This window comes from Aquarana catesbeiana, linkage group LG01 (assembly GCF_042186555.1).
Source record: "Aquarana catesbeiana isolate 2022-GZ linkage group LG01, ASM4218655v1, whole genome shotgun sequence".
Taxonomy (NCBI): domain Eukaryota; kingdom Metazoa; phylum Chordata; class Amphibia; order Anura; family Ranidae; genus Aquarana; species Aquarana catesbeiana.
This window is the reverse complement of record NC_133324.1, coordinates 901,616,831-901,642,833: the sequence shown is the minus strand read 5'-3', so window position 1 is coordinate 901,642,833 and position 26,003 is coordinate 901,616,831. Positions and strand designations below refer to the sequence as shown.

The 26,003-nt window shown below is 44.1% G+C and overlaps 1 protein-coding gene across 1 annotated transcript; it reads right to left on the bottom strand.

Annotated features, from left to right (window-relative positions):
- Positions 1–329: 329 nt before the first annotated feature.
- Positions 330–25,687, bottom strand: RNF103 (ring finger protein 103). Its single transcript, XM_073610969.1, has 5 exons — positions 25,496–25,687; positions 19,363–19,627; positions 14,825–14,964; positions 10,195–10,310; positions 330–2,295 (listed from the first exon to the last, which is right to left on the bottom strand). Exons 2-5 carry the CDS (start codon positions 19,586–19,588, stop codon positions 735–737), a joined length of 2,043 nt encoding a protein of 680 aa, XP_073467070.1. The 5' UTR covers positions 19,589–19,627; positions 25,496–25,687; the 3' UTR covers positions 330–734.
- Positions 25,688–26,003: the final 316 nt, after the last annotated feature.

The following is a 26,003-nucleotide window of genomic DNA, read 5'->3' as shown; positions in this document are numbered from 1 at the left end:
ATTCAAATCCATTGTGGTGTATAGAGCCAAAAAGATTAGAATTGTGTTGATGTCCCAATATTTATGGACCTGACTAACAAATCTGCATTTTCAACCATTCAGATCATGAAAAGGAATATACCATATAAATTGAATATGTCATTTGTCCAAGTATATCACTTGGACAAATCATCCAACGTTTGGGGTATACTTACTTTTTCACACACCTGTAGGTGTGATAATTAGATGTCCACAACTTTTAGCCATTTAGTATGTCTACAAAACTTTCAAAAAAATTTATTTATTTTTTTTAGAACAACAAATCTTCTTTAAATAAAATAAGCAGAAACCAGTGTTTATGATTTATTAAAAATAACACTTATCCCATTTGATTAAACTTTCATAATGTACCTTCACAAGCTTCTGAAATGCTGAGCAAGGTTGATAGAAACTAGCAATCAAAAATAAATCAACCTGATATTTCTTCGAGTTTGGCGGAAGATTAATTTTGTTTTAAAAAATAGTACACTGATATAGGAATATCTTTTCAAAATCATAAAAATATTTTTTTTCTGGTTACGTATGCATTGACATTGAACACACAAGGCAACAAGACAGATGATGAGGGACCATGGACACTGACAGAACTTCGTATTAGTTCCAATGTGAAGACTGAAAAAAGGACATCAAACCACTTAAGTTTCTAACAGATACAAGATAAACAGGCAAGTAAGCTCACAGACAAAACGCAGGCGCTAAGAGGCAGTGGTACTTGACAATGATGCTGGGTGACCGTAACTTTTCTTTTTGTAGGATGCCCAACGGCAAACCGGGCAACAGTGTCTACCTCCAGCCAGCCACATCACAATGCAGTTTTGGTGGAATACGTGAGCACAAGGTAGACCCATGAGTAGAGAACCGTCCTCAAAATTCTCCAGACACACAACACATTCTGTACAGTGCAACATGTTTACCGGCCACACAGACCAATCTGGTTCTAGGTCGTCCTCAGTGCAATAAGAACCATAGGCCCTGATATTTCTTCCACATGGGTTGCCTCTTTTTTGTGTTTCACATGAGCAAGTTTGGTCAGTGGTTTCCGTTAAAGGCTTAGCTGTGCAACAGTTGGTATGGACTTCAAGTGCTTGACATTGACAAGTTGCGCTGTTAGAAGGCTCAGTTTCAGAGTCACTGTCACTTTCTATAGAGCCTTCTGAGAGGTCTTCTTCTACGGAATGCCTATGACTCTGGAACTGCCAGGTGGGTAGATTTTTGATGTAGTCGGTGGGTATCAGAGGGTGAAGCCACAAATCTGGAAATGCCAGGCGCTCAAGGTAGAGGTCTGGGTCTTCATCCCAGTCAGAGTTGTTGGGAAAGTGCTGGAAAGAGGCGATCGGATGGAACAGATAACTAGTGTACCAATCCCAGAGGCTGGACAGCCACTCCAAGTTATTGGCATTGATTTCATCAGCGTTGTTTCGACGTCTCTTCTTTTCAAAGTAATCTATGAGTAAGCCGTGACCAAGATAAGTGCTTAAGAAAAGGGCAGGATGGGAAGAGTAGAACATCCAGTCAGCTCTTACCCATGAAGCCAAAGTGGTCGTGTTAGAATAGCGGAGTAACTTTAGACTGTACTCATAAAAGCTGTCTAGGTAGGGCAACTGTAGGAATCCCAACACTGGCAGCCAGGAAATGATTAACAGGGAATTATAGGTCCCTAAAGTGCTGATTAAAACCACAAATCTTTTGATGGTGGCTCCTTGAGTGATAAATAAGTCCATCCAAGCCATGAGGTTCACCAAGACCAAACTGAGCACAAACAAGTCATTGACTTCGGGTTGTAAGGTGCGCAGGAAGGAATCCATGGCTTGGAGGGAGATGTACTCGCCTGTATTATTCCCATATTTGTAAATTCCCTCTGGGGTCTTCAAAACATAGGAAGGTGTTCTGGATATGCCAATTTCTGTCATGTACCTCATGTTGTCCCAATTACCGACATTGACAAAGATAAATTCCACTCTCCCGGTAAATTTCACACTCAGGGCCGAGAAGAAAGCTGGCGGCTTATCAAGATTTGCAAAGAGGTACAACTTGACCTTGTACTGATCACTTTTGTTCCATTCTTCTTTCAAGTGCTCAGAATTGTAAACAGTTTTGATCCGTGAAGCGGCGTGTGCAGTTATCCACTTAAAAATATGCTCAGTTTCGATTTTGCGTCCACTGTACTCTTTCAGCATGACTCTTCCCTTTGAAGTGCTAGTTTGAGGCACAGACATAATAAGGGTTGACCTAATCCATCCTCTCTTCCTGCAGTATCTACAAGAGAATAAAACAGGAGAAGGTAAGAGTACTGTGAAGAGAAAATGCAAAATTATTGAAGCTTTGTTAAAACACAATTTTGTTTCACAAAATATTTATTGGGTTTTTGTAGACAGGAGGCGGCTCTCTAATTAGGCGGTTGCCTTAGGCCTCGCACTCCCAGGGGCCTCGCGGCCGCCTAATTTGCCTGACGTGTGTGGGAGGGAATGTCCCCCAGTCGGTGTCCCCAGGGCCGGCTCTCTGCAACTAGTTTTCCCATGCCTGTGGACTGACTACTTGAGCACTGCCTGAGGTTCCAGGGTCAGTGGATGGCTCCATTTACTCCCCTCCTCCGGCTCCCCCCCTTCTGTCACACTCTGCGGATCTCCTGCAATGTGCAGAGCGCAGATAGTGCCAGAAGCAGCCGAGCAGCTCTCTGATCTCCTCTGCAGGTCAGGATGGATGTCTGCAATGGAGGACTTGCCAATGTCAGAGCAGGCGCCTGACAATCATCGCGGAGCCTGTCTGCCGGAGTTTTGAGGTACAGCATGCCCGACGATCCTGCCCGACATATCCCGTGACGTCACGTCCTGACCGAGGGTACCCAAAACATCCCCGCTACCCGTCGCCCCGCTCACAAAGCCCTGGTGATGATATGTGATGATATGCACGTCATCCGGCATATGATGTAATCTACAGACCCCCTGTCATCACCATTATTCTTCTAATCTTCACTATGTGCCTGGCATCCTACCACCTCGCCCCCTGTCATCTTCATCCCCCCTGCACCTGTCTTCCAGCTTCCTACCACCCTGCCCCCTGTCATCATCATCCCTATCATCCACCTGTACCCCACCTCTGGCATCCTACCACCCTGCCTGATATCATTATCATCCTAATCCCTCCTGCACCCCACCTCTGGCATCCGCCTACCCCCTATCATTATAGAGGAGATATGATCTCAGCCTCTCACCCCAATGCTGCCACCATCAAACTGCATCCTGCCATCCAAACAACTTTACCCCAACAGTTGCATCACACACCACAATATTGCTCTGCCACCCAGTGAGAGGTAATGATGTGCAGTAACCTCTAGCAACCAATCAATGAGCAGTAAAGATATGAAGTAACCTCTAGCAACCTATCATTGAGGGGTAATATTGTGCAGTAACCTCTAGCAACCAGTGAGTGGTAATATCGTGCAGTAACCTCCAGCAACCTATCATTGAGTGGTAATATTGTGCAGTAACCTCTTGCAACCAATGAGCGGTTTTGATGTGCTGTAACCTAGCAACTAATCAGTGAGCCTGGAGCAATCAGTGAGCGTGAACCAGATGTTTATTTTTAAATCGTTAACCACTTCAGCCCCGAAAGAATTTACCCCCTTCGTGACCGGGCCATTTTTTGTGATACGGCACTGCGCCGCTGTAACCGACAATTGCGCGGTCGTGCGACGCTGTACCCAAAACAAAATTTATGTTCTTTTTTCCCACAAATAGAGCTTTCTTTTGGTGGCATTTGATCACCTCTGCGGTTTTTATTCTTTGCGCTATAAACAAAAAAAAGACAGACTATTTTGAAAAAAAAAAAAAGCAATACATTTTTACTTTTTATTATAATAAATACCCCCAAAAAAGATCTAAAAAAAGAAAATTTCTTCCTCAGTTTAGGCTGATATGTATTTTTCTACATATTTTTGGTAATAATTTTTTTTTCCCCACAAAAAGGCGTATATTGAATGGTTTGCGCAAAAGTTAGAGTCTACAAAATAGGTTATTGATTTATGGCATTTTCGTTTTTTTTTTTTCTAGTAATTGTGGCGAGCTGCGATTTTTATCAGGACTGCGACATCACGGTGGACAGATCGGACACTTTTCATACTATTTTGGGACCATTGACATTTATACAGCGATCAGTGCTGCTGCCACTGAATACTGTATAAATGTAATTGGCAGGGAAGGGGTTAACACTAGGGGGCGATCAAGGGGTTAATTGTGTTAGCTAGGGAGTGATTCTAACTATAGGGGGATGGGACTGCCTGGGTGAGGGGAGCGATCGTTGTTCCTAAGCATTAGGAACAACAGATCACTCTCCTCACCCCTGACAGAACGGAGATCTGTCTGTTTACATTGACAGATCTCCGTTCTCTCCTTCTCAGGAGCAATCGCGAGTAGTCGGGGCCGCCGGCCACGCGCACAAGCTCCTTCGTCACGCCGCACGCGCCCTATACTCCTCGTTTTTTTTTTTTTTTAGATAAGTCTATGTTGCGTGTTTGTTTTTTGAGATGTTGGGGTGGAGAGCGAAATTGCTAGGGGTTGTGGGGTACCCCGGCTCCCGTGTCACTGGGTTTGATTGACAGCAGCGAGAGCCAATGGCCAAAAGGGGGGCTCTGGGGGGCAGCTGCATCACAAAAGGTTTTTACACCTTAATGCATAAAATGCATTAAGGTGAAAAACCTCGGAGATATTACAACCCCTTTAATATATGCAATTTATACAGTTCATTTTTTTCACTTGAATTATTTTTCCCATTACGGGAGTGAGTGGGGCCTCATGGCCTCATTGTGTGCCTAAGGCCTCACAAAGCCTGGAGCCGCCTCTGTTTGAAGAGATGGTAGATAAAAAACTGTTGGGTGAACAGAAGGTGGGTTTAAAGAGGAAATGTGGAAAAGCACATTTTATAGGTCATGAGCGAAAACAAAGCATCACGAACAATAAAATATTAGGTGCCCCATGGCCAATTTAAAGAAATAGGGGCCCTGGGTGATTTAATTTATTCATAAATGATCTGGAGGATGGGATAAACAGTTCAATCTCTGTATTTGCGGACAATACTAAGCTAAGCAAGGAAATAACTTCTTCGCAGGATGTGGAAACGTTGCAAGAAGATCTGAACAAATTAATGGGGTGGGCAACTACATGGCAAATGAGGTTTAATGTAGAAAAATGTAAAATAATGCATTGGGTGGCAAAAATATGAATGCAATCTATACACTGGGGGGAGAACCTCTGGGGGAATCTAGGATGGAAAAGGACCTGGGAGTCCTAGTAGATGATAGGCTCAGCAATGGCATGCAATGCCAAGCTGCTGCAAGCAAAGCCAATAGAAAATTGGCATGCATTAAAAAGGGAATTAACTCCAGAGATAAAACGATAATTCTCCCACTCTACAAGACTCTGGTCCGGCCGCACCTGGAGTATGCTGTCCAGTTCTGGGTTCCAGTCCTCAGGAAGGATGTACTGGAACTGAAGAGAGTCCAGAGAAGGGCAACAAAACGAATAAAGGGTCTGGAGGATATTAGTTATGAGGAAAGGTTGCGAGCACTGAACTTATTCTCTCTGGAGAAGAGACGCTTGAGAGGGGATATGATTTGACTCTACAGTGGAACCTTGGTTAACGAGCGTTTTGAAAGATGAGCAACTTTTTAAAAAAAAATTCTGACTCGGATTGCGAGTGTTGTCTCGCAAAACGAGCAGAATTCAAGCTAATGGGGTGTGCAGTACCGCATTTGGCCAGAGGTGCGGGGCGCCGGTGACATTCGGAAACGCTCCGTTTCCGAGGCTTTCCAAGGTTCGGCCGAGCTGTTCCCGAGTATTTCCGAGGTTCTCCGGATTATGCTCGTAATCCAAGGTTCCACTGTACAAATACCGTACTGGTGGCCCCACAATAGGGATAAAACTTTTCTGCGAAAGGGAATTTAAAAAGACTCGCGGCCACTCACTAAAATTAGAGGAAAAGTGATTTAACCGGAAACTGCGTAGAGGGTTCTTTACGGTAAAGGCGGTAAGAATGTGTAATTCTCTTCCTCAAGCAGTGGTTTCAGCAGGGAGCATAGATAATGAAAAAACACCATTAGATAGGCACCTAAACGACCACAACATACAGGGATTTACAATGTAATATTGATATAAAAGCGCACACACACACACACATACAGGTTGGACTTGATGGACTTGTGTCTTTTTCCAACCTTACCAACTATGTAATAGGGAGTGCTCTGTGTTAACAGATGTAGGTGCCTCTTAGGAGGCAAGGAGATAGAAAACGCCAATTGGTTCATGGAGGAATCGTTCGGACAATAAGGAAGAGTAAGAAAAAGCCGAGGTTAGAGATAAAAGGAACGAGGGTAGCCATAAGTGAAAAGAAAGGCGAGGGAAGAACGTTTGGCTTTAGTAGATAAAGAGAAAAAAGTAAGGGGGGGAGTGGGAGGGGTAGTCAGGGGATGGACCCACATGGGCCAGCAGCTGAGGTCTGCCAAACGGCAGCAGTGGGAAAACACTGAACTTATCCTCTCTGGAGAAGAGACGCTTGAGAGGGGTATGATTTCAATTTATAAATACTGTACTGGTGACCCCACAATAGGGATAAGACTTTTTTGCGGAAGGGAGTTTAACAAGACACGTAGCCACTCATTAAAATTAGAAGAAAAGAGGTTTAACCCTAAACTATGTAGAGGGTTCTTTACTGTAAGAGCGGCAAGGATGTGGAATTCCCTTCCACAGGCGGTGGTCTCAGCGGGGGGGCATTGGTAGTTTCAAAAAACTATTAGATAAGCATCTGAACGACCGCAACATACAGGGATATACAATTTAATACTGACATATAATCACACACATAGGTTGGACTTGATGGACTTGTGTCTTTTTTCACCCTCATCTACTATGTAACATACGATAAGTTTGGATGCAGACCTTGTACAAACTAGAATTCCTTGCTAATACTCATCTGCAGTGCTTAAATAAAAAGTAATAAACAGGCATTGCCTGGGTTACAAACAAGAATTCTGTAGGTTTGTTTCAAGTTGGAAAAGGTACATTTTCTAAGTGTAACTCGAGCCAAAAAAAACTATTTAAGTTTTTCTGGATAGCATTGGAAAGGATAAGATTTCACCTCACTTTCTTTCCCTGTGGCAATTGGATTTTGAAAATTTTGGGTTGTTCTGGAAACCAGGATTAGTGATAAAGCTTCAGTGGAGACACCTTTTTCCCTTGATAACTCTTAGAGCCCTTTCACACTGGTACGGGCGTCGGCGGTAAAACGTCGCTATTATTAGCGGCGTTTTACCGTCGGTATTCGGCCGCTAGCGGGGCAGTTTTACCCCCCGCTAGCGGCCGAGAAAGGGTTAAATACCACTGCAAAGCACCTCTGCAGAGGCGCTTTGCCGGCGGTATAGCCGCGCCGTCCCATTGATTTCAATGGGCAGGAGCGGTAAAGGAGCGGTGTATACGAAGATGCTGCTGGCAGGACTTTTTTTTACCATCCTGCCAGCGCATCTCTCCAGTGTGAAAGCCCTCGGGGCTTTCACACTGGAATTAAGGCAGTGGCACTTTCGGGTCGGTTTGCAGGCGCTATTATTAGCGCAATAGCGCCTGCAAACCGCCCCAGTGTGAAAGGGCTCTTACAGGAGTGAATTTCCCTTCCTAGGGGTAGATTTCCTCTCACTTCCTTTTGTCTCTCTCCCATTTATTGCGATACGGCACTGCATTACTTTCACTGACAATTGCGTGGTCGTGTGATGTTGTACCCAAATAAAATTAATGTCTTTTTTCCCACAAATAGAGCTTTCTTTTGGTGGAATTTGATCACCTTTGCAGGTTTTTTTTTTTTGCGTTATAAACAAAAGGCTGACATTTTTGAAAAAAAAACAAAAAAAAAAACACACATTTACGTTCTGCTATAAAAACACGCACCCAAAGGAAAAAAATCAAAATGTATTAGTCAGTTTAGGCCAATATGTATTCTGCTACATATTTTTGGTTAAAAAAAATCCCAATAAGCGTATATTGATAGTTTGCGCAAAAGTTACAGCGTCTACATGCCCCAGACCCCGTGCACAAAATCACGTACAGGTACGCGATTTCACGCAGGATGGCTGCCCTGCCACAGTACATCTGCGTGGGGGTAGTCCTTAAGTGTTTAAAGCCTAGGTCAGAGAAAAAAAAAAAAAAAAAAAAAGCAGTACACCTGTTTTGAAAATATCTGGCAGCCTCCTGAAAATGCCAGATGCCTGTCTTTGTCTTACTTTAGTACTTTTCAGTTAAAGACCCAGAACAATACGTAGTATTACCCTTGGTTCACACCTATGAGTTTCTAGTGGGTTTTGCAGAAATGCGCTACAGTTCATTTATCAAGGTTTCCTATGGATCTAGTTCACCTCTGTGTGTTTTGATACTTTTTTTTTTTTTTTTTTTTTTTTATGGAAAGGGTCAGGGATTTTCCCCCCCCCCAGCAGATTGTGTTTTGCGTGTAATAGACTTCAACGGACCCGAACCAAAAATGCAAGTGTTGCGTTTCTGATGCGTTTTGTCTAGTAGGCAGTTGCGACTTTTTAATGCGACTTTAGACTTTGATGCTACTTGAGTTCCTGAAAGTAGTGAAGGAACTGTTATGTGTCCAAAGTTGAATGTTAGGCTTAGGGTCCGAGTTAGGGTTAGCGGTAATTGTTAGGGTCAGAACGCTAAGCCTAACGATTACTGTTAACCCTAACAATTACCCCTAGCGTGACTTTGGACACATAAAACGTTCTTGAACTACTGTGATGCTACTTGAGTGCCAGAGAGTATAACGTCACATCAAAGTCACACTCCATGAACAGAACGGTCATACTTTCCTATTAGCAAAAATAAATAAATTGCAAAACACATCAAAAACGCATGTTCAAGAATGCTAAAAAAAACTGCAAAACAAGGCATAAAAACACATCAACCACAACCTGCATAGATGTGAACCTAGCCTAAATCAGTGTTAGAATTTCTCTATACCTGTTCCTGTCAGCACTGAAGGCAAAGCACCAGCATGACAGTCAGTAGGGTTGCACAGATACCAGTATCGGTACCGAGCATTTTCACGAGTACCTGTACTTGTAGAAATGCTTCAATGCCTAATCCGATACCTGGGCAGCCTCAGACATGTGGCGGTGGCTCTCCCTGTATAGCTTTTCTGACAGCTGCTTCTCCTCCTCTCCCTCCCGCGGCTGTCAGGGAGATGGGTGCTTGTAACTGCCCCCACCGCCGCACCGACTGTCCCGTGTCCTCCTCCGAGTCCCCTTCTGTACACCCCATGCCCCTGTGTCCTCCTCTGGTCCTTCTCCAGGTCACGATCCATGTCATCCTCCGGGTCCCCCTGTGTCCTCCCCAGCTCCTCCTCCGGTCTCCCCTTGTCCTGGATATGTCAGGATGGAGAGCGGAGGAAGGAGCTGGTAAATATGTCATTTACCGGCTCTTTCCTTTTCCGATCACTGACTAGGTCCATTCATAACTGAGCATAGTAAACTGTGTTTACGATGCTTCAGTTTGTGAATGGGGAGGAGCCGCTGTCTCCTGTGAATACATCTCCAGTGCAGCTGAGGCTGCAGAAAAGGGGACTGGGGGAATCTGTGTCCTCAGTCCCTTTCCCTGTCTCAAAAGGGAGATATCAGGGGTCCGTTTAGATCCCTGATATCTCACCAAAGCCACCCCCCAACAGGGCTGATATAAAAGAAAAAAAAATGTAATAAATATTTAAAAGTTAAATTGTAAAAAAAACTACTGACACTGCTGCATATTCGTGCCACTATCACATGACATAAAAAAAAAAAAAAAAAATTGTATCGGTGAGTATTCGGTCTTAAAAAAGCGGTATCGGTGCAACAGAGATGGAGGAGGTTAAAAAGAAAGAATGGAAAAAGGAGGGATGGTCTAAAATGCACACCATTGGCCACAATAATAGTCAGGACAACCATCTGTATGAAAATCAGCCACCGTGATAATAACCTACATCATAATAAAGTGATTCTTCATTCATCTTTTGAAACATTTGGGGGGGGGGGGGGGGTGAGTGATAAAAATTTCTCCTTTAAAAGGCTTAAGGATAATAGTAAGGGGAACAAAAAAGAAAAAAAAAAAAAAAAAAAAAACTACTACTACTACTACTACTCACTTGGGGTCACTGGAGCAGTTGAACGTCCCCGTCCGGATGCCAAACTTGGTGACTTTATTCACCATCTTCTCCCAGTGCACTTTACTCACTAGAGGACTTCGATCATTCGCAACCACCTGGAAAAAAAATAAAGCAGCAACTCAGAGGATGATATCTGATGGGCACAGCTTAAAATGGGGGGCTGCTGCACACAGGTTTTTTTTTTTTTTTTTACCTTCATGCATTGAATGCATGAAGGTAAAAACCAGTGTGCCTTTCAAACCACTTTAACTCTAAACTGATGACCTGCATTGGAGTACCAGAGTGTCACCATTTTATGGGCACTTGCAAATCATTAGATGTGGTAGCTGCATTAGTTTTCTTTTTTAGGCCTTTTTTCTCCCCTGTTTTCACCTGGTGATCTGGCCAGTAACACGCCTCCTGTATTAGAGTGCCACCACTCTGGATGAATGAGAACAGGGGGCACATTTGGACTGCAGCATTTTACAGTCCGATGGAAAGGAAGTGTAGATGTACTAGCAGATTTAAATACAGTAACAAATTGAACTGAACTCCAGCTAATAAGTCATATGCAGTTACAGCAATTGTTTTTACCTATTGGAATAAATGTTTTATAGAAGTAAAATTGATCAGTGCAAGCACCCCTGTCGGCGCTGAATGTTTTTTCACACCCCTATTACTGATATATATGCAGTACAGCTTATTCTTCTAAAAAACAACATACTTACTGGCCAGATCACCAGATAAAAATAGAAGAAAGAAAGCCTAAAAAAAGCTAACTAAAACAGCCATCACATCTAAGAATTGATGAGCTGCGCCTGCAATAAAATAAAATGTTTGCTTTTGGGTTTAATAACGCTTTAAGGTTTGACATGTTGGGTATCCATTTACTGAGTAAACCCTCATCTTTTATATTCCATTTTAAAATATATTATTTATTAATAACAACAATTATTATTTGCATTTCTGTGCACTGAACCCAACTTGTGTATTTTTACAGAAAATGTGTACTAACACCATGTGATATAAAAACTACCACCACTTAAATTTACCAGGGTCTCCGCTTTCAAAAAAAAAAAAAAAAAAAAAAAAAAAAAAAAAAAAAAAAACCACAAAAACTGCTCTGGCAACAAAGTTGAAGTAAAGTAGAGAGACATACACAAAATGACTTACTGGCTGAAAAAAACAAAACAAAACAAAGAAAAACACTAGAAACTACAGTCATGCCATTGGGCAGCTTGACCCAACACTAGGGATATATCGCATATGCATTCATTTCACGGTCGTTTTAGACCGTAGTTCCTAGTCACAAGCGGACAGTGTGTGCGAGATGACGTCACTCCAAGACCATGACTTGACGGTATGAAGCCAAAATGCTTAAGTCGTGGTCTTGGAGTGACGTCATCCCGCACACCCTTTACTCACAACTAAGAACTACGGTCGGAGCTGGCAGTTTAATTAATGCATGTGAGATACATCCCTAGTGTCAGGTCGAGAACTTTGAAATTGTAAGTGCATTCATTTTTGTGGCGAATAAAGCTGTAAATGCTATCAGTCCTTCTCTTTCCCTTTTTATGAGATGTATGGGGAGGAGGAGGATGGAACCAGACCATAAGTTAAAAGACATTTAACCCTCACACACACACTGCCGTTAGAGGAAACACTGTACTGGATCAGTTGATGAGCGGTTTTAATAATACTCACAATTTTATGTATATGTTGAATTCTCTTTCCTTAATACATTTGATTCACTGATATATTTAGTACTGGCAAGTACTGATTCCTAGGGAGAGGTCCCCTGGGGTTGTGTGACATGGACACTTTTGCATGTTTGATTACTGGACTGCACCAACTTGTTCTGATATCACGACACATTAGTGGACTTATTAGATTAATTATTCAAGGAGTTTTAAACCCTCACAGTTTTTCACCTTACTGTATTATATGCAGTAAGGTGAAAAACCTTTTGTGCAGCACCCCCGCAGAGCCCCCCTTTTTCTTACCTGAACCCGATCGTTCCAGCGACTGGTACGCGCCCAGCAGCTCCAGTCGCTGTCTCGGGTCCTCATTGGATAGATTGATAGCAGCAGGAGCCATGGGCTCCCACTGCTGTCAATCAAATCCAGTGACACGGGAACTGAGGGGCGGGGCAGAGTCCTGCTGTCAATGCAGCAGCAGGACTCGGGAGTTCGCTCGCACGAGTGCCCCCATGGAAAGCGACTCTTTGCGGGGGGCACTCGCTGAAGAGGAGGAGCCTGGAGCGCCCTGTGGGGGACCCCAGAAAAGGAAGATCGGGGCCGCTCTGTGCAAAACCCTTGCACAGAGCAGGTAAGACATTTTTTTTGTTTTTGTTTTTTAATAACAAAAACACATGAACCTTTGCAATCACTTTAATTTTTTTTTTTTTTTTTTAATATATATATTTATGTGGATTAACTGTAGTTATACTTTTAGGTCATTTTGATACATTATTTACAAAACGGATATCACATTGGATTAATCACAGGATATATAGTACGAGATTTTGATAATTATTTGATTTCAATTGTTTGCACATGAATTAACAAGAGGGAGTAATTTCAGTGTGGTCACAGAGTTTTTGCATTTAATTTTGTAGATCTTTGTCTTTTAGGGACTGCAGCTCATTCATTTTTATTATTAATTATTTGGTAGTTTATTTATTTTGGGTGCAGTCAGGGGATATTCGTTCCTTTTACGTAACAGAATACATTTTGGGCTAAATTTTTGAAAAAAATTAGATTTTTTTTTTTTTTATTGGATATGTTTTATAACAGAAAGTAGAAAATATTGCGTTACTTTTAACATTTTCGGTCTTTGTTTACCACCACCAAAAGAAAGCTCTATTTGTATGAAAAATTATATAAATTTTTATTTGCATACAGTGTTGCATGACTGTGCAATAGCTAGTTAAAGTAGCGCAGTGCTGAATAGCAACAAAAAATTCCCTGGTCATAAAGGGGGTAAAACCTTCTGGAGGTCAAGTGGTTAACCTAAAAGCACAGCTACAAATGAATACAGGAACTGCCCCTGGACGGGTTTAACAACGGCTATGTACAATGCGGTCAAACAGGTTCTGAATAGAACTGTAGTGATACACTTAGGCTGCCAAAATGAAGGAGCTCTATCCAATGGTTGTGTGTACTGAATTGTACACAAGACAAATATACATAAAAGTAACAGTAACCATGCCTGCAGACAATACAGATAAATATAATCCCCAACATGGGAATATGCCTGAACCCAACCTGTTCAAAACATGAGCGGTTATTCTCTCTTTGGGGGCGCCCATTTATTACATTAAAGTAAAGCATTTCAAACTTTTAAAAGAAAGGTTTTTTTTTTTTTTTTAGTGAAGGCAATGCTATATTCCACAGTAGTTAAAAAGGATTTGTAAACCCTCATTTTTTTTTTTTAAATAACAAACATGTCATACCTACCTCCACTGTGCAGTTACTTTTGCACAGAGTGGCCCCGGTCGTCCTCTTCTGGGGTCCCTCAGCAGCGCTGGTGGCTCATCCCCTCATCGTGTCCATGTTGATGAAGTCTCTCCTAGAGTGGACCCCGGTGCGGGCGCACTCCCGAGTCCTGCATCTGTGTACATTCACACAGAATGCAGGACTTGCCCCGCCCCCCCCCCCCCCCCCCCCCCCGCGCGCCGCATCACTGGATTGGATTGACAGCAGCGGGAGCCAATGGCTGCGCTGCTATCAATCTATCCAATCAGGACACGAGACACCAGCTAGAGCTGCTCCCCCTCCTACACTGTCTATCTGGGAAAGGCCAGCTAACACAGGCAGGGTAGCTGACCTGCACATGCTCAGTTGTGTATTTTATGCTGTAGAGCAGGGATATGCAATTAGAGGACCTCCAGCCATTGCAAAACTACAAGTCCCATCATGCCTCTGCCTCTGGGTGTCATGCTTGTGGCTGTCAGAGTCTTGCTATGCCCCATGGGACTTGTAGTCCTACAACAGCTGGAGGTCCGCTAATTGCATATCCCTGCTGTAGAGAATATTTCCTTGTTGAGCTGAACTAGCCAGGTCACATGATATTGACATCAAACATGTGGGCGTGTATACAGGCTGCAGTGGAAATTTCCTCCTTCCTGAACTCTTAGCACTGGAGAAAAAAAAAAAAAAAAAACACAAACAACACACACACCTTTTTACCTTAACAACCACATTTCATGTTTGTGTTACTCCATCATTTGAAGTTATTGAAGTTTTATTTTGTTCTGAATGATTTATTGAACGCTCAGATGCAAAATACATCCCAAAAGTTATTTGTATAGGGTAGATCTGTTAGTTGCTGGCCACCTTATGTCTTCTTTATAGCTCACAAACTCCATTTAAATGTACCGATCAGATACTAAATACGCTACAGCCCCAGGCCGCCTGTGTATTTCCTCTGATGTAATTCATAAACTCGAGTAAGACACCTTCACAAGTGACAGGAGTACCTGGGTTTCAATATCTCAATGTTGGAGTCTATGAAAGACTGAAACATTCAGAAGGCAACTCAATCTACCAGCAAGTACACAGCGCATATATCTACACAGCGCATACATCTACACAGCGCATACATCTACACACACCATAAAGCCAGTTACCTGCACCAGCCAGATGCCATCCTTTGTGTCTTCCACCAGCTCATAGAAGTGCATCTCCCCACTGAAGTTAGTGCTGGAGCCGGCTTCTGAGGCCTCCTCTTCCTTCAGGGCAGAGTACAACTCTCCTTCCATCAAGTCACCTGATGGACACAATATGAAAAAATTAGGATAGAAGAGTAAACTCAACACAGCACCAAGATCCAAGATAAAATTCACTGGGGGCACACACCTGAAAATAATATGAAGCATATTTACAAAAACCATGTATAAATATTGTTAGAAAATAATTAGCAGGATACTCCTATAAACATTAAACAGGCATATTATGTGCAAAAAGTGTAAGATATACAAATTGGTGGGAAAATGAGCAATACAGAGATTTTAAGTATACTTAAAGCAAAAAAAACCGTTTTTTGTTTTGTAAAGAGTTTGATAATAGTTAAAGCGTTACTAAACCCAGGAGCCTGCATTCACTATATCTGGTCTCCCACAGAACATGGAAATACAATTATTTTAGTAAATATAAACTGCTAAATATCTTTTCTCATGAGCAGTATATAGCAGTCTTGTGACTTCTATCAGTGTCTGGTTAAAGCTTGTAGGATGAGTTTTTATTGTACTCTGACTGTCCTATGAGGCTGCAGGATGCCTGACTCTCTGTCCAGACAGTGCTGATTGGCCCTATGCTGATCACATGCACCCTTGCTCTTGCAATACACACCAAACTGAGCATGTGCAGAGTGCCTCCAAGGTTCTGTTCTAGCAGGGGATGGATTGGGGACAGTGGAAGAAGGGGAGGATCAGAGAAGACAGGACCAAACAGCCTTTTTACACAATGCAGATGATTAACCCCTTGGGATCCACAATGAGTATAACAAGCATGCTTTACTGCATATACCGACTGATTTTACTGTTGTGGGTTTAGTACCACTTTAAGACCCCCCTTTAAATTTTATGTCCCCTTTCTGTGTTCCATTGGAGAGATTTCCCTTCTCTTCCTGATCTGAAATGCAACAAGCAGTGAGAAGAGATCTTTTCAAAATTAAGGTCTTAGAAAGTCAGATAGAACAGGTGTCCTTAATAGAAGATGGTCCTTCATCTCTTGTTCCAGTGAACACTTTTTGGACTGACTTTCTGTCCTGTAAATCATCTTGTGAGCTGGTAACTTCTTGTGCCCTCTGCCTGTGCTGACTGCTATCAGTTAGCATTGCTTCAGTTCTCTCTGAACTACAGAGCACCTCCCCTAAATTATGGAGAAGAGAAGGGGGGAGATATTATCTGAACATTGGGAGGTCTTCAGCTGCACTGAGTGAGTCTAGGCTTCTGTTGGGCGTCTGGAATTTTAGGAAAGGGCTTCCTCCTGTTACCATAGGCATTGCTACACATGTCCAATTAGTTGGATACAAAAGGAGTTTAGAGAGTTATGCCGCATACACACGATCGGATTTTCCGACGGGAAATGTTGGATGTGAGCTTGTTGTCGGAAAGTCCGACCGTGTGTATGCTCCATCGAACATTTGCTGTCAGACTTTCCTCCAACAAAGGTTTGATAGCAAGTTCTCAAATTTTCTGCCAACAAAACTTTGTTGTCGGAAAGTCCGATCCAACAAAAATCCACAGTTTTGTTGTCGGAAAATCCAATTGTGTGTATGCGGCATTAGGGATCAAACATGGGTGTCTTATTGTGGCTTTACGTGTATTTACAAATGTATGCAACAAAGACCATAACCTGACTTGTTAAAACAGTTCTGTTATATGTTTTACTGTCTATCATAAAGGTGTGCTGGGACTTTGATTTACTTTTAGTATATTGCCATGCCCAAATCCACCTTTCCCCCTCTTTTCACTTTTCTGTTCGTTTCAAATTGATCTGATTGTCTGTCATTATTGCTAAGGTGAGAACTGAGAGTTACTTAAAATGAAACTTCATTTGCACAATCAACATTATTTTTAATCCTCATGCTAACATTAGTAAATAGATAGGAAGTACATTATCTTTTCTTGCTTTAACATTTTTTTTTTTACATTTCTTCAGTTACTTCCTGGTATCTTGCCTAGGCAAATATCATCATACATCCCAGTAGTCTTTAGGAGGGAAGGAGGATGGGTTTTCTCAGCCAAGCACACTTTCCTGCATGCATGCTTGAGCTAATGGCAGATAGATTATAGAAAGTACATGCTACATTAATCATTTGCCTTTTCTCAAGATGGTCACGGCAGAAATGCTGGGGGGGGGTTTCCAAAGTAATTTCTCAACAAAATAATAACAGTGACATGGATGGATGGGGGAGTTTGCTTTAAAGTGTAAAATTCAGGCAAAACCTAACTCTTAACCTGCTCTCTGCCACATTCTAAAGCTAATCTATATAGCCCTGACCTCAGTGTGGAGGCGGATACAGGAGGGGCAGCCGTCAAGGGAGGACCCATAGTAAGTCTATGGGTGACGTCACTTTCCAGGCATTTCACAGCCGTGTCGGCTCTTGTTTTTTTACATCAAAGGGTCAAAAGATTGAGGATACCCCTCATTTGTTTCCTGTAAAGAATTCTGGAGCATACAATGGAATTGTAAAGCAATTGTGCTTTTGCAGCTTTGTGACAACAGTTTAGGAAAGTTGCTTTTCTGTTCCAGCACTGCACCCATGAGCACAAAGCCAGCTCCACAAGACTTGGTTTGTTGTGAAGGAACTTGATTGACCTGCACAGAGCCCTGACCTCAACCCCAATTAACACCTTTGGGATAAACTGGAATGCAGGATGTGAGAATGGTCCTTTCCTCCAACACCAAGACCACTTTTGGCTGAATGGCACAAATCTTAAGCTGGTACACACCACTAGTTTTTTTGGTTAAAAAAAAATTAAAAACCTGACAACTGCAGTCGGAGCAGCTGTAATACCAATCTGACTTTAGTGCAGCGAGCTCCCCTGTTGTTCTTTTGTGTCCTGACAGGGGGACGCCCCCCAGAACACTGTGGTCAGCGCTCTCAGCCATTGGCTGAGAGCGCTGATCAGGAGCCGGTTGACTACTGGTTTTCTAGGACCGCCTGCCATACACATGGGCCAAATGTTGGCCAGTTTTTATTGAACTGGCCAATGTCGCCCGACATTCGGCCCGTGTGTACTTGGCTTTAGACAAAAATTCTGTGGAAGGCCTTTCCAGACGTGTGGAGCCTTTTATAGTTATGGGGAGGAGGGGCAGCTCAATATCAAAGCCTGTGGTTTGGAATGGGTTGTCAATAAGCTCACAAAAGGTGTGATGATCAAATATCCACAAACCATTTGCCATATGGTGTATGTTTATCCTATCTTCTTTAATTGGCAATTCACTGACTCAGGACGAGTATGTATATATATCACTTGTCAGACATATTATATGCACAGAATTTTTCTGGGTCATTAACTTACTAAGAAGTGACGCAAAGAGAAAGATTTTATTCTTGGTCCATGCACCTTTATAAACAATTCAGTAATGGCAGCTACCATGTGTATTGCGAAAGGTTCTTGTGAGTTCTCCAATGTGGCCCAGGAGCTATTTGAACTTCCTGTGCAAATGTTACCTTTGGAAGGAAAGAACTTTTGGTGGTCATATTTACAGAATCTTCAAAAGGCAACAGCTATAGGTTAATATTTTGTGACGACTTGGGGGTTGTTTAGCTCATTGGTAGTGAATTGCAGAGTTCAGTCCACATCGGATATGCTGTTTATTCAGTCTCCTGGCTCTCTTTGCGTCAGGGCTGGGCTCAGCCGTTCCTTCTCTGAGCTGGTCACTCAGCTGTCGGCTAATTGCCAACTCCCATCTCTCTCCATAGTGACTCACCTGTTGATGATATCCTGCTCGTCAGTCCTGCCTACTTAAGCTGTCCAGCCCAGATGATCTCTTGCCTTCGCCTTGGTCACATCTCTAGATTTCTCTCATCTCCTGTGTTAAAGACTTGCTTGGCTGACATTCCTTCTGGCTCCAGATCCTGCTTGCTGTTCTATTACGCTGATCTCTGGCTCCCTGACGTTTTGGCTTGTCTGACTATGCTTTCCGGTTCCTGAACTCTGGCTAATGTTTTGACTACATTTACTCTGTTTACCTTTTTTTATTATTATTATTAAACAAGTGAGATTTAACTGTACTTCTGTCTCTGTCTGATTCATGGTTTCTGACACTTTGGAAGCTCTGCTGCTCAAACCTCGTGCTATGGTCCTCCTGACCATGTAACACAGCACCCCCTGCGCTCTCGTACAAACACTTTACCTCTGTCAGCTCTTTGCTGCTCCACCTATCAGGCTCGGGCTTCTGTCCCAGGCACACACACACACAGATTCCTCGGTAGGGTGGAGCCCAGAGCCCTAGTTCTGATTACCCTTAGTGTGTACCATCAGTGTGCTGGTTGTCTGCAAAACCCATTCCAGGCTGCCTTTTAAAACCATGCCAGGGCACTACCCTGTCACAGTCTAGTAAGCAAAAATCTAGTGCTAATATGTTGTTTTCGGTTTGAGATTTTTATTTATTTTTAATATTAGGTCACAACACAAACTTTAGAATACCTTACCAGATTTTTCCATAAGCTCCCGGACATCCCTCTTCTCTGGAAGACCAGAATATCCTAAGCCCCGGCACTCCAGGATGGTCTTCAGCTGGTGGAAGCTTAAAGTCACCGGGTCCACTAGCTGACTGGCGAAGATGCCCGTCTCGTACCATACTATTGTCTCAAAGAATCTGGCCAGTACGAAGAGGATGAGGAAGTAGAGAAGCAGCAAAAACAGCTTGAGCCACATCTTGCTGGTCTTGTCAGATCTGGGTTTCGATGCCCTCCCCTAAAGGAGAAGAGAAGATTGTAAAAAGCCTTAGTACCAGCTGAAACTTCCACAACGCACCTTATGCCAAAGCTCTATAATGACTAGGACTTATAAACAGTTTCCTCACTCTAGCCTCTCCAGCAAAATAATTAGACAACAGTTAACTTGTTGACTCACGTGTCAGGATTATGTGCAACAGCTCGTTGATTTACCTAGTAGCTATGCAAGTGGCAAAAAACAAATATCTGTCCAATAGACTTTATAAGGGGAATTTACTAAGACTGGAGTTGCCAGAATCTGGAGCAGCTATGCATCAGCTTCTATCTCTCATTTTCTATTTTCAATATTTTTATTAGCTTTCAGTTAAGATACAAACATGTATAAAAGGAACAAAGGTTCATCTTTACAATTTCCAGTAAGGCACCAGCCGTAACCAGAAGCCAAACCTGAGTGCAAGTTTCATAGAGAGAATATACATGAAACAATTTTTTTAAGCAACATTTGTGACCACTCTGATGCAAGATTGGTATTGTGGATACCACATTACAAATTGCTGATAAAGGAATGGGGGGGGGGGGGGGGGGGCTAAAAAAAAAAAAAAAAAAAAAAAAAAACCAAGAAGGAAACACTAAAATCAAGCAGCATTCAATAAGAAATGTACGGCTTGCAGATCTATCAACTCTTCGACTCCATTCACACCTAGGCGATTTGAATCGCAGCAAAACGCAGGATGTGTGCCCAAGACGACGTCAAACCTGTGACGAAACGCGTAGGGAAGAGCGACGTGCTCACGTCACCGCGCGACACATGCCGTTGTTTGTTAGCACAGGCGTGTATACTGCAGCCGGCCGCATATTTTTAACCAGTTTCTTTTATCTATACGCCTTGTAGGTATTTGTGTTTTTTAATGTTTAATAAAAACCCTCGCAGGTTTTACCTATGGCCACTCTTTGCATTTTTTTCTGAGCTACGTTTGTGCCATCATTTACTGAGCTGTGTACAAGCTTAAAAGTGGAGGATTCGTCCAGCTCCATTTCAGATCAGACGCCCCCTGGATGCGGTGACTGTATTGGGTGTCAGATCATCATTGACGAAAAGGCCCTGGCTGGGTGTTAGCCACAGGCATTTCTTGTCTGTGCAGCTGGTAAGCGCACATTCCTTACGGTGGTGGATTCACGGTGTTCGTCAAGCAAAAAGTCACATGAATTGTTTTGAACTGTTCACATGCTGATTCACTTTTTGTCAAAGACTCACCTTTTGCAAAAGAATTTCTGATTGGAATTTTGATTTACCGTCACAGAATTGCCCACAGAGTTAATTATCTCATAGTTGGGGACTGTTTTTGATTTATCACCAATTTATTATTACGTTCATTGGATTAAGGTTCACTTGCACATTTAGAGACATATTTTGTTTTTAATAAGAAATGTACGGCTTGTAGATGTATCAACTCTTTGACTCCATTCACACCTAGGCGATTTGAATCGCAGGACGCGTTTGCAATGCCACTGCTTGTTAATGCCACACCAATCGCGGTGAGATTTTGCAGCAATGAATTGCGTCGAAACCACAATGAGCTATGCTGTCGCCCAAAAGAAGCTTGTGTTCCTTCTTGAGCATCAAGCTTCGCGCGTTGCAATTTATCGCACAACAACCACGGCAATGGCACCGCAAATGTGTCCTGCCATGATTCTGGATTCAAATCTCATAGGTGTGAATGAAGCCTTAAAAAGCTGGGGGGCCCCATCAAGGCCACTGTGTACACAATGCACCTTCCACAAGCAGAGATTCAGTGACTGTCCCAAGACTACATTCACACTGGCGATGAGAGCCATGCCAATTGTAGCGGCAGTTCCATCTGCAGCTCTCAGCAGGTAGATGCGGCCGCTGGCCCCATTCACTATGACAGGTCGCCAGCAGCTGTAGCTGTTCGCCGCTTGATCTGTCATTATAGTGATCAGGGCCGGCGGTCGCATCTACCCGCTGAGCTGCAGAAGGAACTGCCGCTACAATTGTCACCGACTCAATCGCCAGTGTGAATGTAGCCCTAGTGGTCTTTAATTCTCAAAGCTTAACTGAAGAAGCTGAATATAGAAGCTGATTGGTTACTATGCATAGATGCTGCAGACTCTGCTCCAGTTTTAGTAAATTCTCCCTACGTCATCAAATACATCTCACCAAATGTGTTTGTGCCTACAAAGTATGTCAGGGCTTGACAAATTTGATTTGAATCTAGGAGCCAGCTAAAAAAGTTAGGAGCCAGTTTGTGCGCGGAGATCTGTAATGTGTATTGCAGTCAACGTTTTCATGCGTAGGAGTCACAGTGTATGCATTTACATTTGTACTTGCGTATATGTGGGGGGCATATCGCACTGCATTACATTCTTTCCTGGCCTTAATGGCTGGAGAAGCTGTCAACTGGGCCCCAGAAATGACGTCATTCTTGTTGCTTCCAGGTCAGGAACGAGATGGGGAGCAGAGCCGGCGTGTGTCCGTTTTCCTCCCTCCCCTCTACCCTGCAGCACCCACTATGCCAGTCCCGGGCCCGCAAATGAACAAGCAGAGCCTAGGGGTGTGCGTGTGGGGGGCACATTACCCCGTGTGTGTGGAAGCAATCGGGCAGCAGTAGAGCCACCCTTATGCTACCACCTGAAAGCTTTGCTGCTTGCCCGCAGCATGGATATATGTAGAAAAAAAAAAAAAATGAACTGCCCAGCGCCTGGAACCGTATGTCCCAAGCATCGGGCGATACAAATTTTGCATCCCTGCAACAATAGGCTGACAAAAGCCCAGGTGCCAGGATGAAGTTTCTAGTCGCCATTGTTGAGCCATCTTATATGTTATTTATCCAAAAGCAACGTGCCAAAATGTTTAAAGTGCCATGTCTCATGGTCACTTAATAGCTAAAAAGGGAGGTAGGTAAGTAAAGGACACACCCTTGCCATACACCCCCATTCTGCAGACCATGAGGAATGAAACAACAAAACAATTGGTGAACCTTTGCTGGACACTTATTTCTAAAGTACCGTTTATAAACGTGGCTGCAGAAACAAGCACCGGGACGCCCGCTTCACCCGTTTCAGACTGAGAAGTGAGCGGTCCAAGCCATTGATACAGCATTATGGCCACCAAATTTATTTATACATAGACCCCTGCCAGCAGGAGAAGCTCTGAAAGTCAGAGAAAAGACATAAGTCCATATCTGTATACTTGTATTGGCAAAGTGACTGTAAGTCAGCACAACAATCAGGGAGTTAGCATTACAGAAGGTACAGAAAAAAAATAGCAGGCTCAGTGTTTATTTTTTTTCCATGACAAACTTCCTTTAAAGCAGACGTGTCAAATCCATTCATTATGGGGATACTCCCTTATATCATGTTACAAGTTCAGTTCATTTACTATCATTTCTACCCTGTGATCCCCTGCAATCACAGCACATTCAGAGCACAGCGCAGGATAAGAAGGAGGGCAGTTCTGTAAATCTGATTCATGGTTGTAAGAAAATTCAAGAACTGGCAGAGACCACAAGAAGGGTGTTCTAGCACCACAAAGAACAATGTGTTCCAGGATATCCAGATTATTTACAGAAGTATGGATGAAAAACTCAACTATTGAGCAGAAAGTCTGTTCTCCATATTCATCCCAAGGACCCATTCACACCATTTGTGTTGCAGTAATTTACATTATAAACTCGGGGTGTGCGGCAGTGCCATTCATAATGTGCTGCTACTCACTGCATACAACGTGCAGTGTCCTGTGTGTTTCAGGCAGTACCTTATTTTTTTTTTTATTTTGAGGTGCATTGCAGCCCATTTATTTTGGGAAGTCAGAGAACAGTAATGGGGGGGGGTCAGAAGGTCAGGTAACAGTAATGGGTGAGTCGAAAGGTTCGCGAATCGTAATGGGGGGGAAGTCAGAGGGTCGGGGGAAACGGTTATGGGGGAAGTCAGAGGGTCGGGGGGGGGGGGACGGTTATGGGGGAAGTCCGAGGGTCGGGGAAAAGTAATGGGGGGAGTCAGAGGGATGAGGAACGGTAATGGGAACAGATATCAGCGACAGGGGTGTAAGATGGACAAGGGACAGCTATAGGGGATAAAATGACAAGACAGTCATAAGAAGAGTGATGGAGGAAGATAACAAAGGGACATAGGTCAACAAATTCAGAGATATGGGGGGGGGGGGTGGTCAGAATTGCAGGTAACAGTAATAGGGGAAATCACAGGGACAGGGAACAGTGATGGGGGAGTCAGAGGGTCAGTGAGGTAAGAGGGACAACAACAAGGGAGTTATATGGACAGTGATGTGGGGAGTTAGAGGAATGGGAGACAACGGCAAAGTGAGAGGGACCCGAGGACAATGAAGTCAGAGGGAGCAATGGGGGAGTCAGAAGGACAGGGAACAGTGACAGGGGAGTCAAAGGGACAGTGATGGGGATTCAGAGGGATGGAGGTAGTTAGAGGAATGCAGGATGACGGCACAGGGACAGAGGACGGCCAGAGGGAGCAATAGGGGGGCAACAAGAAGTACAGGGAAAGTGATAGGGGACTCTCAGGGACAGGGTAGCAGAAGTCAATAAGGTCAGAGACAGAGGAGTCATAAGGACAGCAATAGGGGGAATTAGAGGTATGCAAAATTATAGCAAAGTCACAGGGGACCAGAAATTAAGGGGGGGGGGGGTCACAGGGGACCAGAAATGAAGGAGGGGGGGGTCACAGGGGACCAGAAATGAAGGGAGGGGGGGGTCACAGGGGACCAGAAATGAAGGAGGGGGGGTCACAGGGGACCAGAAATGAAGGAGGGGGGGTCACAGGGGACCAGAAATGAAGGGGGGGGGTCACAGGGACCAGAAATGAAGGAGGGGACAGAAATGGAGGGGACACAGGGGACCAGAAATGAAGGGGGGGTCACAGGGGACCAGAAATGAAGGGGGGGTCACAGGGGACCAGAAATGAAGGGGGGGGTCACAGGGGGACCAGAAATGAAGGGGGGGGGGGGGTCACAGGGGACCAGAAATGAAGGGGGGGGGGTCACAGGGGACCAGAAATGAAGGGGGGGGGTCACAGGGGACCAGAAATGAAGGGGGGGGGTCACAGGGGACCAGAAATGAAGGGGGAGACAGAAATGGAGGGGACAACAGGGGACCAGAAATGAAGGAGGGGACAGAAATGAAGTAGGGGACAGGGACAGAAATGAAGGAGGGGACAGGGGACAGCGATGAAAAGCAGGAGGAATGTGGAATGATAGCAAAGGGACAGAGGGACAGCAATATGAGGGAGGGGGGGGGGGGGGGGGACACAGGGGACAGGGATTGGGGGGAGTCCATGGGACTGGGGGGGGGGGGGGGCAGAGGACAGCGAGATAAAGAAACAATGACAGGGGGTTATAAGGACAGTGAAGGGGGTGTAGTGGGAGTATTGGGGGACAAAGGTAAGAGACGGCGAGGCTGTCATAACTGCGATGGGGGGCTCAGAAGGTCAGAGGGACTGCCATGGGGGAGTCTCGGAGGAACAGTGACGAGGTTGGGGAGTTGAAATCTCTCCAATGGGTGTCACAGACATTAATGATGGAAATGTTTACACCCTCTGCCAGGTTTTTACTCCTGTCCGGGTCTGTTGCTTGCATTCCCTTGTCCCGGTGTCACCGGAAGGGGTGTGGGGACACTGAGTGGAGGGAGTCCCAGCACTACACAGCAGTCTGTGGTGTGTCTCCCGGGGCTGAGCCCTCACATGTGTCCCGTGTCTCTGAAGGTCGGGGCCCCGCTGACACCTATCAGGAGGGGAGCAAGGGCTGGTCACGTGACACTGACTGATGCTACAGAACTCCTCCAGGGCCCCCCCGCCACAATGCACTGTATAAGCCCCTCCACCACCTTTCCCCTACACCTACCCGATCGGTGCCAGGAGAGGTGGCTCAGGCGCTGCCCTGCGGGACTTCCCGCTCCATCTCCCTTCACTCCGAGCTGTCACCGCTGCGGCTGTTTACCGATCAGCTGAGCAACAAGACAGCAGTGACGTCAGCGCGACCTCCGACCCCGGCCCTGTGTGTATGTGCGAGCTAGGGGGCGGGGACACACCATAGAGTGCTGGGCGCTGGGAGAGATGGGACAAGGAGGGAGCATAGAGAGGAGGTAAGGCGGCTAGATAGGACATTCATAGACGCTTGGAGTGCTGGGGATGAGCTCCAGAGTGTTACTGTTGTTTTATTATTATTATTATTCTACTTCATATTATTGGATAATGGTAACAGCAGACAATTGTATATAATGACAATGAAATATATCCTAATATTATTATTAAATATAATAAAACAAAAATTCCCAAACCACAATAATATTGAAGTAAATGTAAATAACATTTCTAAAAATCACATATAAGCTTTATTGCACGAAAAATGA